At 50.6% G+C, this 16074-nt stretch overlaps 2 protein-coding genes across 4 annotated transcripts in view; one reads left to right on the top strand and one right to left on the bottom strand.

The window, feature by feature from the left end:
• The window catches only part of OTUB1 (OTU deubiquitinase, ubiquitin aldehyde binding 1), a 33075-nt gene extending 31187 nt beyond the window's left edge, over positions 1-1888 (top strand). Inside the window, exon 7 of the mRNA XM_060254726.1 lies at positions 1456-1888. Within this exon, the coding sequence (XP_060110709.1) occupies positions 1456-1653 (198 nt within the window). The 3' untranslated portion in view covers positions 1654-1888. The remainder of the gene's footprint in view (positions 1-1455) is intronic.
• Positions 1-16074, bottom strand: part of MACROD1 (mono-ADP ribosylhydrolase 1) — a 710025-nt gene that overhangs the window by 139389 nt on the left and 554562 nt on the right. The window contains exons 6-10 of one of the 3 annotated variants that reach the window (XM_060254716.1): positions 14366-14487; positions 8565-8595; positions 8402-8475; positions 6323-6404; positions 4777-4914 (exon numbers count right to left, since the gene is read on the bottom strand). In XM_060254716.1, coding sequence (XP_060110699.1) covers positions 4883-4914; positions 6323-6404; positions 8402-8475; positions 8565-8595; positions 14366-14487 — 341 coding nt within the window. In that variant the 3' untranslated portion in view covers positions 4777-4882. Of the gene's footprint in view, positions 1-4776; positions 4915-5962; positions 5983-6322; positions 6405-8401; positions 8476-8564; positions 8596-14365; positions 14488-16074 lie in introns of those variants that run through there. The other 2 variants (XM_060254709.1, XM_060254702.1) reach the window with 2 other exon arrangements.

Raw genomic sequence — 16074 nt, 5'->3', positions numbered from 1 at the left:
GTGTAGATGACTGGGGAAGGCAATGGCAAACCACCCCGTAAAAAGTCTGCTGTGAAAATGTTGTGAAAGCAACATCACCCTAGAGTCAGAAACTGGTGCTTGCACAGGGGACTACCTTTACCTTCTTAGGATCGCTGTGCCAAGCATAGAACTGAATATCTGACGTCCGGTTGGATGTCCCAGCAAGCTCCATGGTTCTGTTTTGGTTTTCCTCCCCAGTGCTTCAAGGAAGCAGTGTTCTAGCCTCATCCCGCCCCCACTGGAGAGGGGAGCTTGGAGGCGGCGTGAGCAGTCACAGACAAAGGCTTAGAAAGCAGACGCGGGGGCCAGCTGGAACAGGGCTTCTGATCTCTCACAAGTGTTAAAATCAATTCACCGGCTTCGAGGCTATTTCTGGCCAGAACTCAGTGTGCTGATTTTTACCTGCAAAGCGTGATGCATTTTGGAACTGGCTAAAAGGATGGCCTGCTTCCATCTGCACATGCCCAGCCTTTTGAGATGGTCTTCAGAAGCCCTTCTCCAAATGACACCCCCCCCCCCTTTTCAGAAATTAGGTTGATGGGTGTGGAGGACAGGGCCTTTTCTGTGGTGGTAGGCAAGCCCCCTCCTCGAAGCTGCTTGCCTGCCATTGCCTTGACTACCTTTCAGGTGCAAGGCCGAAAGAGGACCATTTCCCTGAGCTTGATTATCATCCCGTTACCTGCTGTTTTTATTTCCAGCCTGCTTGCTTTATTGCGTTTCTTTAAAAAAAAAAACCCACAGCATTTCTTTATGGAGACTTTCTTTTGGAATGGCTAATATTAATAATTGTGCAGGTGCACGTAACAGTGTTCAGGGGCCTTCCAAGTCCCCTGTCCAGCAGGGGTGGCCAAACTGTGGCTCGGGAGCCACATGTGGCTCTTTCACACATATCGTGTGGCTCTTGAAGTCCCCACTGCCCCATCAGCTGGCTTGGAAAAGGAATTTCTCTCTTTAAATCACTTGTTTGGTGCAGTGGTTAAGTGTGCAGACTCTTGTCTGGGAGAACCGGGTTTGATTCCCCACTCCTCCACTTGCACCTGCTGGAAAGGGTCAGCCTTTAAGGGCAGCTTCTGTGAGAGCTTTCTCAGCCCCATCCACCTCACAGAGTGTCTGTTGAGGGCAGGGGGCAAGGTAAAGGAGATTGTAAGCCTTTCTGAGACTCTGATTCAGAGAGAAGGGTGGTGTATAAATCTACATTCTTCTTCTCCCAAGACAAGCCAGCTGGCTACTTGGAGAATCCATTTAAAGTTGCTTTCTTTCAACCTCCCCCCCCCCCAAATTTGCTTGCCTTCCTTCCATCTCTTGTGGCTCTCAGACATCTGATGTTTATTCTGTGTGGCTCTTACATTAAGGAAGTTTGACCATCCCTGCTTTCCAGGGAGGGCAACACTGACCGCGCCTCTCCCCTCTTTGGTTTTCTCTCCCCGATCCCAGGAGGTGGAGCCGATGTGCAAGGAAAGCGACCACATCCACATCATCGCCTTGGCCCAGGCCCTCAACGTCTCCATCCTGGTGGAATACATGGACCGGGGCGAGGGCGGCGCCACCAACCCTCACGTCTTCCCCGAGGGCTCGGAGCCGAAAGTGTATCTACTGTACAGACCGGGACACTACGACATCCTGTATAAATAGAGGCGGCGTGGGGGGGAGGGGGCGCTGCTTGGCCGGTGAGCCAGGCCCCCTCTTTTCCTCCGCCTCGCCCATGTCTCCCTGCCCACCTGCTAGGCAGCGTCGTCTGTGGTTGTAAATGGTGATCGCTCTTGCTGCCATCTCGCTCACTTGGTTTATTATTATATTTTTTTCCCTCCTTTTGTTGTTACACTCACACACACACGTCTGTGTTTTATTAAAGGGGATGCCGGTGAAATGCTTGCCTGGCGGATGTGTTCGGTGCTTCAAGGGGGTGGGTCGCCATCCACCCCACCCCACCCCCCCTTCTTCCTGTCCCGCGAGCTGGCCTCATGGAAGGTGGTCTGTTTAGGTACGAAGCCACCATCTCTAAACAAGTGACCAAGCGGTGGTCGCCTTTGAAGTCTCATGGGAAGTAAGGTGCAGGACATCCGTTTGGAATCTGGCAGCTGGGGCAGTCTAGTTCCTAGGGAGTCATTTTGCAGCAGTGGTTAAGTGCATGGAGTCTTACCTGGAAGAACCAGGTTTGATTCCGCAGTGAATATATATGAACACATGAAGCTGCCTTCTACTGAATCAGCGCCTCAGTCCATCAAAGTCAGTCTTGTCTTCTCAGACTGGCAGCGGCTCTCCAGGGTCTCAAGCTGAGGTTTTTCTCGCCTCTTTGCCTGGACCCTTTTTAGTTGGAGATGCCGGGAATTGAACCTGGGACCTTCTGCTTACCAAGCAGATGCTCTACCACTGAGCCACCGTCCCTCAGACTCTTCCACTTGCAGCTGCTGGAATGGCTTTGGGTCAACCATATCTCTTGCAGAGCTGTCCTTGAAAGAGCAGCTTCTGGGAGAGCTCTCTCAATCCCACACACCTCACAGGATGTCTGTTGTAGGGGAAGAAGGTAAAGGAGATTATAAACGGCTCTGAGATTCAGAGGGTCAGTCTCCCTTTTACTCAGCTGTGGTTTCATGCCGCCTCCTCCATCAGAATGCTGGGGTTTTCTGGGGTGTCAAACTGATCAGCATCCTGACTTAGATGGCCCAGGCTAGCATGACCTCATCAGATCTTGGAAACTGAGCCGAGTTGGCCACAGATAGGAAGCCACTGAGGAGATCCAGGGGCAGTTCATGGCAAATCACCTCTGTTCATGTCTTGCCTTGAAAACCCCCCACCGGGGTTTCCACAAGTTGGCTGCAACTTGGCGGCACTTTCCACCCCCGAATGAATGAGCAAAGTGTGATGTACTTGAGAAAGAGTTTCAAGCACAGTTTGGTTTCCTCGGCACAGAGAACGGCCACCTCGTGAAATGCTGACTCAGGGTTCTCCCAAGAGGAAGCAGTTCATTGCAGGTGGGGTCAGGGAGGTGGTCCACGCACCCTCTGGAGAAGATGCTCCTTGGTTGCTTCCCAGGGCTGCTCCATGAAGGGATCTGGCTGCACAGGTGGACACCACACATGCACCTCGGCAAGATGCGAGTGCAACCTTGCATTCATAAGAACTCTTGCTTGTGGCCCATTGAGCAACCTCAGGCAGATCCAAGCTGTAGGGTCTCTTCCCCCCCCCCCCCCATACAGATCTAGAACACGCCAAAGGAAGAACATAACTTGTGTTATGCATTATTCACTGCCACATGCTGTGTTCACGGCCATGAGCTTAGATGACTTCTTGGAGGCTCTATGTTGGTCCCGAGGGCTAATCAGAACTTCCATGTCAGATGCAGGTTACCTTTGACTACTGGGAAGGGGGTGAGGGGACAGTGGGGAGCTGCTGCTCTCTTGCCTGGCTCCTTTGACTTCCCAGAAGCACCTGACAGGTCACTGTTGGAAGCTGGACTTCTGGTCTGATCCAGCAGGGCTGTTGTCGGCAGTTCAGGTGGGCCCTAAGACACTGCTGGGAGTGAACTGCCGTACATTACAAATCCCCAAACTAGGCTTTGGCGTTAGCTTAGATTCTTTTCCTCCTACCTATGTCTGTTCCTAACTCATTTCCAGTCCAAAATGGACTGGGCCACCACTTTGGGTGACACCAGCTTGGCAAGTGCCTCTAATGAACATATGAAGCTGCCTTCTACTGAATCAGACCCTGGGTCCATCAAAGTCAGTATTGTCTACTCAGACTGGCAGCGGCTCTCCAGGGTCTCAAGCTGAGGTTTTTCATGCCTTTCTGCCTGGGCCCTTTTTAGTTGGAGATGCTGGGGACTGAACCTGGGACCCTCTGCTTACCAAGCAGATGCTCTACCACTGAGCCACCATCCCTCCCATGCTCCATGCACTGTTCCTGCCATTCCAGTTTCCCCTTCTCCCTCCCCCCCCCCCCCCCACACAGCTTCTGTGCTGTTCGGCTGATTAATATTTTATTTATTTATTACTTTCCATTTATATCCCGCCCTCTCCGCAAGCGGACTCAGGGCGGCTTACAACCCTGAGTCTCTTCCTGCTGCTGATATCTCTATGGAGCTGTGTGCATGTGTGTGTGAGAGAGAAAGAGACAGAGAAGGGATTGCTGTTTGGATTCCCCTGAAGAGATAACAGAGATTAATTACTACCGCCCTGCTCGGTGGGTGGGTGTGACTGGCCTTTTCCTTGCTGGCCAGGCATGCACATCCTTTATTGCCCCCCCTTTGGGTCAGGGCCTATGGGGGAGACGGGCAGAGGCCTAGAAGCCACCAAGTCTCTTGTGCGTTTTGCTGATCTCCGGAATTCTGAATGTTCCAACTTTGGTTCTTCTTAAAAAGAGGGGTTTCTTGGTGGTTGGGAAACAGCCTTCTGCTAAAGAGGGGCCTTTGATGTGTTTTCCAGGGTCTGGGCTTATTTATAGCATTGCTGATCCCCCCCCCCCATCTGCCTTTCTATTCTGCTCTCCCAGCATGGCTTTGCCTCCTCCCGTGCGCTCTCCCCCTCCCCCCTTCCACAAATCCCGACCAGCCTTGTAGTTGGAAAACACACCGGATGCGCCTGCCAATTCGTTCCCAGACAAGGACCAAAGCTGCCTTCTGGCACAGAAGGTTCTCGCTGGCAGGTGGGCCGGTACGTTTTCCCGGCGGTCGTATTTTTCTGCCAGGCTTGGCTCTGGCTCTTCCGACGTCTTCCTTCCTTCCCTTCCCCTCCCCATCTTACAAGGTGTGCGACAGGACCGGAGGTACAGAATTTATTCCAAAAGCAGCTGCGCGGTCTGTGTCTCTCCCCCCCTCCCCCCAAGCGTGAGAGATCTTGTGCCAACGGCTGGTAGCGAAGGAAGCTCAGAGCTGCGAGTGCGGGTCTCCACATGCATCTGGGGGGGAGGAGAGAGGCAAAGGTTAGCTCTGGAGGTCAAGGACTGTTTGCAGCCCCACCCTCCAGTTCAATTCCAGGGTCCTTCGTAAACTACAGACTGTCTCCACCTTCTCCCCGATCTGCTGATAAGGTCAGTGTTACAGCATTTGGAGGGTGGGGCTGAGATCTGGGGAGGGAGAGGTGAAAAGGGGAGGTGAAAAGATCATACTTTATCCAGCACAAAAAAAATATCTGGATGGAAACACCCTACAAGCCTCTTGTTACTATGGAAGTGACCAATTCCAAGTCTCTCCTGTAGTTTACTTGAACTCTTCTGAGCTCTCCATCCTGCCTTTTTTGGGGTTCCCGCACAGGCCGTAAGCACCAGCAATCACTTCAAGGCAGCTTCTTACAGTTTTGCTGCCCACCATAAGCCACCTTTGCCCTCTTTGAGAGAGGCAGTTTGGTGCAGTGGTTAAGTGCGTGGACTCTCATCTTGGAGAACCGGGTTTGACTCCCCACATCACCCGCTACCTGGTGGTCCCTTTACTTGGGGATCGAACCTGGGAATTTCTGCATGTCAAGCAGATGTCCTACCACTGAGTCACAGCCTCTAACACACACATACACACACGAACACACAAAGCTGCCTTATACTGAAGCATTGATACATCTATTCAGACTAGCAGCAGCTGTTCAGGATCTCAGGCAGAGGTCTTTTGCATCACATGCTGCCAGATCCTTTAACTGGAAGCGCCAAGGACTGAACCTGGGATCTGTACATCAAGCCAGTACTCTGCCACTGACCAGAGCCCCGCCCCCACCGCCCAGGTCTTGAGGCACTGCATGCCCTTTTAGCTAGGCAGCCATCCGATCCCTTCTTTACCCCTCCATAATCCTGTCTGAGAAAGGGAGCTGCAACCCAGTCATTGGTCAGTGGAGAAGACCCAGGAGTCCTGGCAGGGAGCATTAGTGTGAGCAGTGTGTGAGGGTGTTAAGTGTCAGGCAAGCAAGCGCCCTGCCTTTCAAACTGCAGCCGGTGCCAGGAAGCTCTTACCCCCCGCAGAGACTGGGAAACGTGGTCAGGCTGGAAACAGAGGAAGAAGAAGTGAATCCCTATCAAGAACCCTTCCCCCATTCCAGGGGTGGAATTCTAGCAGGAGCTCCTTTGCGTATTAGGCCACACACCCCGATGTAGCCAATCTTCCAAGAGCTTACAAAAAAGAGCCCTGTAAGCTCTTGGAGGATTGGCTACATCAGGGGGGGTGGCCTAATATGCAAAGGAGCTCCTGCTAGAATTCCACCCCTGCCCCTCTCACCAAGCTGATACCCTACACACAAAAGAAGGCAAGTTCTGGGCGTGTGAAGGTCTCAGAAGCGCCCACCCCTTGAAAAAGCCCCCGGGGGAGAGGATGTTTGGGACCCACCGACAGGGAAGAACCGAGGCAGCTTCTCCTTGTAGATCATCTCGTCTATCTCTAAGAAGACGCAGAGGATAATTCGGTCGACCTGCGAGGAGGACAGCAGAAGGCCGTGTATTAACCAGGGGAGAGACGGAGCAGCAGTGTCCAAACGGAGGCAATTTATGCAGTTTGCTCAATTCTACACTGCTTGCGAGGGGTGTGTTTGTTCTACGCATAGTACCGTATTCTGAGCTGTGTTTTTACTTCTGGGTACTCGACCAGGCTAGCCCGATCTTGTCAAATCTTGGAAGCTAAACAGGGCCATTCCCTGGGTAGGACTTGGATGGGAGACTTGGATGGGCTTTTTTTGTAGTCGGAACTCCTTTGCATATTAGGCCACGCCCCCTGATGCAGCCAATCCTCCAGGAGCTTGCGGGGCTCTTCTTACAGGGCCTACTGTAAGCTCTCCGAGGACTGGCTACATCAGGGGGCGCGGCTTAATATGCAAAGGCGTTCCTGCTACAAAAGCAGCCCTGGAAACCACCAGCCAAGACCAGAGTCATTATGCGGAGGCAAGCAACGGCAAACGACCTCTGTTCATCTCTTCTCTTTAAAACCCCATTGTGTGTGTGTGTCACTGTAAGTCAGCTGTCGCTTAACAGCACTTTCCACTGTCACTGTAACGTCCTCACTTTACTGACAGCAATAACAGCATAGGTCCATCACTTTAAAAGCTTTCTCCTACCCTTCTTGTAGATTCTACACCCTTTTGCCAGGGCTTTTATAAATCTCCTCTGTTTAATTTGCATGCGTCAGCTTCTTCGTTTGTCTTCAGATGAAGGGTTTGGGGTTTTTTTATGCCCATTTGTACCTATCTTGCCCTTAAAAAAATCCTCTACAGAGATGTCTTTTCATGGCTTCCCTGTTGCTTCTCCCGCCCACTCACTGTGGGCATGGAAGAGGTCTGAGAGGCTCACTTCAAGAAGGATGTGGACAGAACGGAGCGGGTGCAGAGGACAGTGAGGAGGTTGATCAGGGGCCTGGAGCCCAAGCCCTGTGAGGAGAGGCTGAGGGATTTAGGAATGTTCCATCTGGAGAACGGGAGGGGGGACATGATGACTCTCTTGAAGTATTGGAAGAGCTGTCATTTAGAAGAGGACAGGGAGCTGTTCCTGCTGGCGGCAGAGGACAGGACTCGTAAGAATGGGTTGAAACTAGGAAAGGATGTGATGAAAACAACAGCAAGAGTTGTTCAGCAGCGGAATGGACTACCCAGGGAGGTGGGGAGCTCCCCTCTCTGACAGTCTTGAAGCAGCGGCTGGACAAACACTTGTCAGGGGATTCCGTAGGCCGGGGTGGCCGGACTAGCTCGGGAGCCACATGTGACTCTTGCACACTTACTGCAGGCCTCACCATCACGTCAGCCAGCTTGGAGAAGGCATTTTTCTCTTTAAATCATTTACCCAAGCCAAGCCAGCTGGTGGCTTGGAGAAGGCATCTAAAGTTGCTTTCTTTCCACCTCTCTCCCCCCATCTATTTGCATTCCTTCCTGCTTTGTGGTTCTCAAACATCTGATGTTCATGTCTTGTGGCGTTTATTCAGTGTAGCTCTTATATTAAGCAAGTCTGGCCACCCCTGCTCTAGGCTGATCCTGCACTGAGCCGGACTAGATGGCCTGTCTGGCCCCTTGAGAGCCAGTTAGGTGTAGTGGTTAAGTGTGCGGACTCTTATCTGGGAGAACCGGGTTTGATTCCCCACTCCTCCACTTGCACCTGCTGGAATGGCCTTGGGTCAGCCATAGCTCTCCCAGAGGTTGTCCTTGAAAGGGCAGCTGCTGGGAGAGTCCTCTCAGCCCCACCCACCTCACAGGATGTCTGTTGTGGGGGAGGAAGGTAAAGGAGATTGTGAGCCGCTCTGAGACTCTTCGGAGTGGAGGGCGGGATATAAATCCAATATCATCATCATCTTCTTCTTGCAACTCTGTGATTCGATGATTCTAATGGGAATGCTGGGCTAGCTCTCCTGACGGAGATACCCCCCCTCCAAGCAGCCCAGCCTGCTGTGCCTCCCCAGCCTCAACAGGGTGTGCCGTCCCCCCTTCACCTTCTCCTTGTTGTCCTCCAGCCACTTGTGCAGCGTGTGCAGCACGACCTCAGCAGCGGCCTCGTTGGGGTAGCCTGTGGGAGAGTAGAAGGGTGCTGTGGAAGAGGTTCCAGTCTACCCCTTCCCCTCAAGAAGGCTGGGGCACCGCTGCCCTCCCACTTACCGAACACACCGGTGGAAATGCAGGGGAAGACCTGGGGAGATAGAAAGGAAGGGAGGGGGGTTAGCAATAGTCTCTGAGTTGAAAGCACTTTAACAAAGCCCTGACCCTCTTAGAACGTGTCCTCCCCCTGCCCTCTTAGTCTCCATTGCAGGGCTTTTTTTGTAGCAGGACTGTATTTTACGTTAGGCCACACCCCCTGATGTAGCCAATCCTCCAAGAGCTTACAGGGCTCTTCTTACAGGGCCTACTGTAAGCTCCAGGAGGATTGGCTACATCAGGGGGCGTGGCCTAATATGCAAAGGAGGTTCTACTACAAAAACCCCCCTCCCCCAATGTCTTGTTGAGCAGCGAGAGAAAAGCGCTGACCGCCTTTTTACTGCGTGGTGGTGGAAAAGGAGTTCTGCACATGGGCAGAGGCACACGCCTAGGCCAGCTGCAACACAACAGGCTTAGTTAATGTAGAGAGCCAGTGTGTAGTGGACAGAGGGGCAGATTAGGAGCTTGGATGACCCCACTTCTGCCACGGAAGCCTGCTGGGTGTCCCTGGGCCCATCACAAACTTTCATCCTGGCCTACCTCTCAGGAGTGCTGTGAGAAAACGGAGGAGGGACAGATTTATTATTATTACAGTTGATCTGGTCAGCTCTCAGAAGCTACACAGGGTCGCCCCTGGTTAGTAGAAGTAGACTGCAGATTTATACCCAAGGCCATTCCAGCAGCTGTGAGTGGAGGAGTGGGGGATTAAACCCGGTTCTCCCAGATAAGATTTTGCACTTAACCACTACACCAAACTGGCTCTCCAGTATTTGGTGGGAGACCACCAAGGAAGCCCAGGGTTGCTACAAAGAGGTAGGCAGTGGCCAGCCACCTCTGAATGTCTCTTGCCTTTAAAATCCTACTGGGGTCGCCATCAATTGGCAGCAACTTAAAGACAAAAAAAGAGGCAGATATCAGCAAGCCATTGTGTTTCTGGCCAGGCCGTGAGCAATTCCCTTTCTTGATTTCTGTGCCTAAGAGCTGGTTTAAAGGTGCAAGAGCAAAAGAGCCCATCTTTTCCCCAGAAAGCTGGTGACAAAGCCCCTCCACCACCACTCAAGCTTTTACTGCTTACAGGACTATTTATTATGCATTTGCTTCATTTGTATCCTACCTTTCTCCCAGGCAGGAACCCAAAGCAACCTCCGACGTTTCACTCTCCTCCATTTTATCCTCACAACAATAACCCTGTGAAGTAGGTTATGCGGAGAGGGAGTGACTGGCTCAAAGTCACCCGGCAAACTTCCATGGCAGAGGGGGGATTTGAACCCGGCTCTGTCAGATCCTAGTCTGACGTTTCATCCCAGGGGTGTCAAACATGCAGCCTGGGGACTGAATCAGGTCCCTGGAGGGCTCCTATCAGGCCTGCAAGCAACTCATTGTCATCTGCTTCCTTCTCCCTCTCTTGCTTCCTTCTGCATCACACCTTGATTTACCAGGCTTGTTCTATCACACAGAGCAAAGCTCCTCCCTTGGGGAGGAAGTGGAGGAAGGAGAGCGAGCTTTGCCAGGCTCTCTCAATTGCACAGCAGAGCTACCGAGCCAAGACTCTCTTCCTTCTGTTGGCTGAGGCTCAACAAGCCAATGAGGTGGATTAGACTGAGTGCGTGTGTTTGTCTGTGTCCTTTATAATAAAGTTTATACCTCCCCTACCTGGCATTACATTTTATGACACACATGGCCCGGCCCAACAAGGTCTCATTTATGCCAGATCCATTTATGGCAGAAGCTACGCAGGGTCATCCCTGGTTAGTAGAAGCAGAAGTAGACTGCAGATTTATACTTCGCCCTTCTCTCTGAATCAGAGACTCAGCGTGGCCTACAATCTCCTTTAACAGACTCCCTCGGGAGATGGTGGGCTCTCCTTCCTCGGAAGTTTTTAAACAGAGCCTAGATGGCCATCTGACAGCAACAAAGATCCTGTTAATTGAGGGGGAGGTGTTTGTGAGTTTCCTGCATTGTGCAGGGGGTTGGACTAGATGACCCTGGAGGTCCCTTCCAACTCTATGATTCTATGATCCGATCCGGCCCTCATGACAAATGAGGTTTGACACTCCTGCTCTAACGCTCTTTCCAAACTCCATCCGTTCTGTTTCAGCTACAGCCGTATCAGAACTGCCTGTCCTGTGCAGAAGCTGGAGATTCATTCTGTACCAACAGAAGCTGAATCGAGGGGCCGGAGGACTAGCTCTCATTCGGCAGGATATATTCTAACTGCATTTTGGTTCTGCCGGTTGTGAGGGGACTCAAGGACTGGGAAGCCCCTCCCCCTTCCATCTCATTTAGTGCCACTCCTGCCTTCTAAAACTGTACTGGGTGCTGCCCTCTAGAGTTGCCAACCTCCAGGTGGCACCTGGAGATCTGCTATGACAGTTGATCCCTAAAGGACCAAGATCAGTTCCCCTGGACAAAATGGCTGCTTTGGAGAGTGGACTCTATGGCATGGGACCCCTGCTGAGGTCCCTTTCTCCTCAAACTCTGCCCTCCCCAGGCTTTGCCCCTGAAATCTCCAAGTATTTCCCACCCCAGAGCGGCAGCTCTGACGTCCACACATACAATTCAGCAGCCATACGAAAGCAAAACTTGCTTTAAAAAGAAACACTGTGATGCTTGGGAAGCTGCGTTAATTCCTCTGAGAAGCTGTTCCTAGTGCTGCGCTACTCCTGTGCAGGAATGTGGGGGCGGGCAGTACAGCGGAGCAAGGTTTCTTTTGTTTTATTATTATTATTATTTTAAGAGCAAGGAATTGTAGGCAGCAGGGATTTCATTTCCTGTTTACGGGTGTCTTCCTGAGAAATCCACACACACATTGACTGGGTCAACAAGATTCACGTCCAAATGGTGGTGTGAAAGAGAAATTATACTTTCTTTTGGAATGGCTAATATTAATAATTGTGCAGGTGAATGTAACAGTCTTCAGGGGCCTTCCAAGTACCCTGTCCAGCAGGGGTGGCCAAACTGTGGCTTGGGAGCCACATGTGGCTCTTTCACACATATTGTGTGGCTCTTGAAGTCCCCACCACCCCATCGGCCAGCTTGGAGAAGACATTTGTCTCTTTAACTCACTTCTCCAAGCCAAGTCAGCCGGTGGCTCGGAGAATGCATTTAAAGTGGCTTTCTTTCCACCTCTCCCACCCCTCCTCCCATCTATTTTCTTTCCTGTCCTGTGGCTCTCAAATAGCTGACATTCGTGTCTTGTGGCTCTCAAATCTGAAGAAGATATTGGATTTATACTCTGCCCTTCACTCTGAATCTCAGAGTCTCAGAGCAGCTTACAATCTCCCTTACCTCCTTCCCCACAGCAGACATCCTCTGAGGTGGGTGGGGCTGCCCTTTCAAGGACAGTTCTGTGATAGCTATGGCTGACCCAAAGCCATTCCAGCAGCTGCAGGTAGAGGAGTGGGGAATCAAACCTGGTTCTCCCAGATAAGAGTTTGTGCACTTAACCACTACACCAAACTGGCTCTCTGACGTGTATTCTATGTAGCTTTTACATTAAGCAAGTTTGGCCACCCCTTCACGAGAGAGTAATGATTCTTGGGGTGGGGGGAGTGTTACCTGCATAGGGGGGAATATTCTCTTTTTATTCTTGTTTCAAAAACAGGACCTACACAGAAGGCCCTGACCTGGAGAGCCCAGGCTACCCAAATCTTGTCAGATCTCAGAAGCTAAGTAGGCTCGGCCCCAGTTGGTATTTGGATGGGACATGGGAGACCACCTAAGAAGTCCAAAGTCATGACGCAGAGACAGCCAATGGCATAATAGAAGAAGAAGAAGACTGCAGATTTATACCCCGCCCTTCTCTCTGGATCAGAGACTCAGAGCGGCTTACATCTTATATCTTCTCCCCCCACAACAGACCCCCCTGTGAGGTGGGTGGGGCTGAGAGGGCTCTCACAGCAGCTGCCCTTTCAAGGACAACTCCTGCGATAGTTATAAGGACCCTGCAGGACCTTTCTCAATTCCACAGGGCCTGTAAAACCGAATTATTTTGACAGGCCTTTAACACCTAACCGGGGAAGGACTGCCATCCTACACTGAGGCACTTCAATCACTATAGGATCACTGTCAGAGGAAAGTAAGATCCTGCCTATTGTTGAAGTAAACAGCACCACAAATGTTTTAAACTGTATTTTACTGTATTTTATTGTTTTAAACTTCAATTGTATTGTTTGAATTTTTTTGTTAGCTGCCCTGAGTCCACTTGTGGAGAGGGCGGGATAAAAGTTGAAAGTAATAAATATATAAATAAATAATAAATAACTATGGCTGACCCAAGGCCATTCCAGCAGGTGCAAGTGGAGGAGTGGGGAATCAAACCCGGTTCTCCCAGATAAGAGTCCACACACTTAACCACTACACCTAACTGGCTCTCTTAACCACTGATGTAGCCAATCCTCCTGGAGCTTACAGTAGGCTCTGCACTTAGAGCCCTGTAAGCTCTTGGAGGATTGGCTACATCAGGGGCTGTGGCCTAATATGCAAAGGAGTTCCTGCTACAAAAAAGCCCTGTTGTATTTGATTCAGTTACTGAATCCTAGCACAACTCTACAGATCAGGTGATCGAGGAAAGGTCTGAATACCTCTGAACTTCTCTTGCCTTGCAAGGTTGCTATAAGTTGGCTGCGACTTGATGGAACTTTCTACAACCTGCTTTCTGGACTTTGCTAGCCAGTCGCCCCCAGAATCTCATACCTAATTAGGGTTCCCAGCTCTGGGCTGGGAGATTCCTGGAGACTGGTGGATGTGACTAGGGGAGGACTGGGTTTGGGGAATGTGGGGATAGTGCCTGGGAGTCCACTCCCCAAGGCAGCTAGCTGTTTCTTCCGGGGGAATGGATCTGTTGACTGGAAATCCGTCGTAATTCCAGGAGATCTTCAGGTCCCCTCTGGAAGCTGGCAGCCCTACAAGCCATGAAAGCCATATCCCTTCATTCCCAAGTTCGCCAGTCTCCGGCCTGAACCCTTGACCATGTTGATCCCCATTCCCATCATCATACAGGGCTGCCAGCTCCACATTGGGAAATCCCTGGAGATTCGGGGGTGGAGCCTGAGGAGGCCGGGGTTTAGGGAGGGGAGGGATTTCAGTGGGAAATAATGCCATAGAGTCCACCTTCCAAAGCAGCTGTTTGCTCCAGGGGAACTGTTCTCGGCTGCCTGGAGAGCAGCTGTTATCCCAGGAGCAATGTTCCCTCTAAGCCAGGGGTGGCCAAACTGTGGCTTTTTCACACATATTATGTGGCTCTTGAAGACCCGCCATCCCGTAGGCCGACTTGGAGAAGGCATTTTTTCTCTTTAATCACTTCACCAAACCAAACCAGCCAGCAGCTTGAATACATTTAGAATTAAAGTCGCTTTCTCTCTACCTCTCCCTCCCTCATCTATTTTCCTTCCTGCCTTCCTTTCTTCAAACATCTGATGTTCATCTCTTGCAGCTCTCAAACATCTGACGTTTATTCTATGTGGCTCTTGTGTTAAGCAAATTTGGCCACTCCTGCTCTAAGCTGTGGAGTCTTGTGAGCAAAAATTCTACTTTGTGAGCTACTGGCATTAAAGCTGTGAGCTACTGCATGAATTAGTATGCTCTGGGGCCATCCTTCCTGAGCTAAGACAAAAACATGGGAGCTGGAGGCTAAAAACCCGTGAGCTTGCTCACACTAACTCAGCTTAGAGGGAACACAGCCCAGGAGATCTCCAGTCACCGCCTGGAGGCTGGCCATTCATCCTAATAATGAAATACCCGATACTTTGTCCTGGCCTGCTTACCACTGTCCGTAGCTTGTTCTCCACTGCAAGCTTCAGGCTGTTCTTGTAACAGCCGCTAAGTTCGGCTTCTTGGGCAGCGCTGGGTTCCCCTTGAGCGATTGGGCCTACGGTGTGAATGATGTCTGAAAGGAGAGACGAAGTCATAGCCTAGAAGCAAAATGGACCATGTCTACCCCCCCCACCCACACACACACCTGCAGCAGGAGGAATCATAGAATTGGAAGCACCCTCCATGGTCATCTAGTTCAACCCCCTGCACAATATTCTTTCTATCTGTTTATCTGTCTATCTACCCGCCATCCATCTATCATCTATCCATCTAACCATCCATCCACCCAATTTATATCCCGCCCTCCCCTAACGGGCTCAGGGCGGATAACAACATTTAAAAACCGCATAGAATTAAAAACAACATACAGTAAAATCAATTCCACACATTTTTAATTTAAAAAATTCAAGACACAGAAACTTCACAAATACCTCCCCCTAAGCTCACAGGTTCAGCATCGCTGTCAGATGGCCATCTAGCCTCTGTTTAAAACCCTCCAAGGAAGGAGAGCCCACCACCTCCTGAGGAAGCCTCTTCCACCGAGGAATCGCTCTGACTTTCAGGACGTTCTTCCTAATGTTGAGCCGGAAACTCTTCTGATTTAATTTCAACCTGCTGGTTCTGGTCCAACCTTCTGGGGCAAGAACCAGTGTGTTGAAATGGGTTGAAAATAAATCAGCTTGCAAGAACTCAGCAGCTCGACGCAACCTGAGCTTCTTGCAAAGAGCTCCTGTACTTGTTGTACAACACCGCCTTTCCGTGTAAGCCGATTCCTTAGCAAGAGAGCAGAGCAAAGATTACTTTTGCTAGCCCTTGGGCACTTTAATAAATATTACACGATGATTACCTATTGGATTTATTTGTTTTAAATTTATAGACTGACCTCCAGCTATACCGGGGCTCCGAGGTACTTTTGCAAGCTACGTAATTCAGACTTAAATAGTCCTTTTGCGTAATGTAGTGATTTTTTTGGTTCCTTTTTTGTATTAAACATACATTTAGCAATGTTCTGATCAAGCAGCAATATATTTTTTAATGTTCTTACTTTATTAGCGAGCGAGGTTCTACACTTCTGCAACAGTATAATGCTGGGAATGATTCATGTCGAGGGCTTGGTATTGCTTACTTGCAGTCATCTCTCTCCTTCGGCACTATGCTCATTTCTGCAATACTCCTGAGTCCACCCATTTAAAAGCCAAGCGAATGTTGGTTCTTTGGTTAAAGATATAAAGGGGGGGAGGGACTTTAATTGTCCTATGTTATATTATCAGCGGTGCAGGCAGGGGTGGAATTCTAGCAGGAGCTCCTTTGCATATTAGGCCACACACCCCTGATGTAGCCAATCCTCCAAGAGCTTACGAGGCTCTTTTTTGTAAGCTCTTGGAGGACTGGCTACACCAAGGGTGTGTGGTCTAATATGCAAAGGAGCGTCTGCTAGAATTCAACTCCTAGGTGCAGGTCAGCTACGGTGTGTCAGAAATGACAGGGTGGGAATTGAACGCGTGAAGCGGCCTCATAATGAACAGACCACTGGTCCAGCCAGGTCAATACTGTCTACTCAGACTGGCAGTGCCCCTCAGGGCCTCAGGTGGAGGTCTTTCCCATCACCTCCTGCCTGGTCCTTTTAACTGGAGATGTTGGGGATTGAACCTGGGACCTT

Source organism: Heteronotia binoei, chromosome 1 (assembly GCF_032191835.1).
Source record: "Heteronotia binoei isolate CCM8104 ecotype False Entrance Well chromosome 1, APGP_CSIRO_Hbin_v1, whole genome shotgun sequence".
Lineage (NCBI taxonomy): Eukaryota > Metazoa > Chordata > Lepidosauria > Squamata > Gekkonidae > Heteronotia > Heteronotia binoei.
The sequence above is the reverse complement of the archived record's forward strand: the minus strand, read 5'-3'. Positions and strand labels throughout refer to the sequence as shown.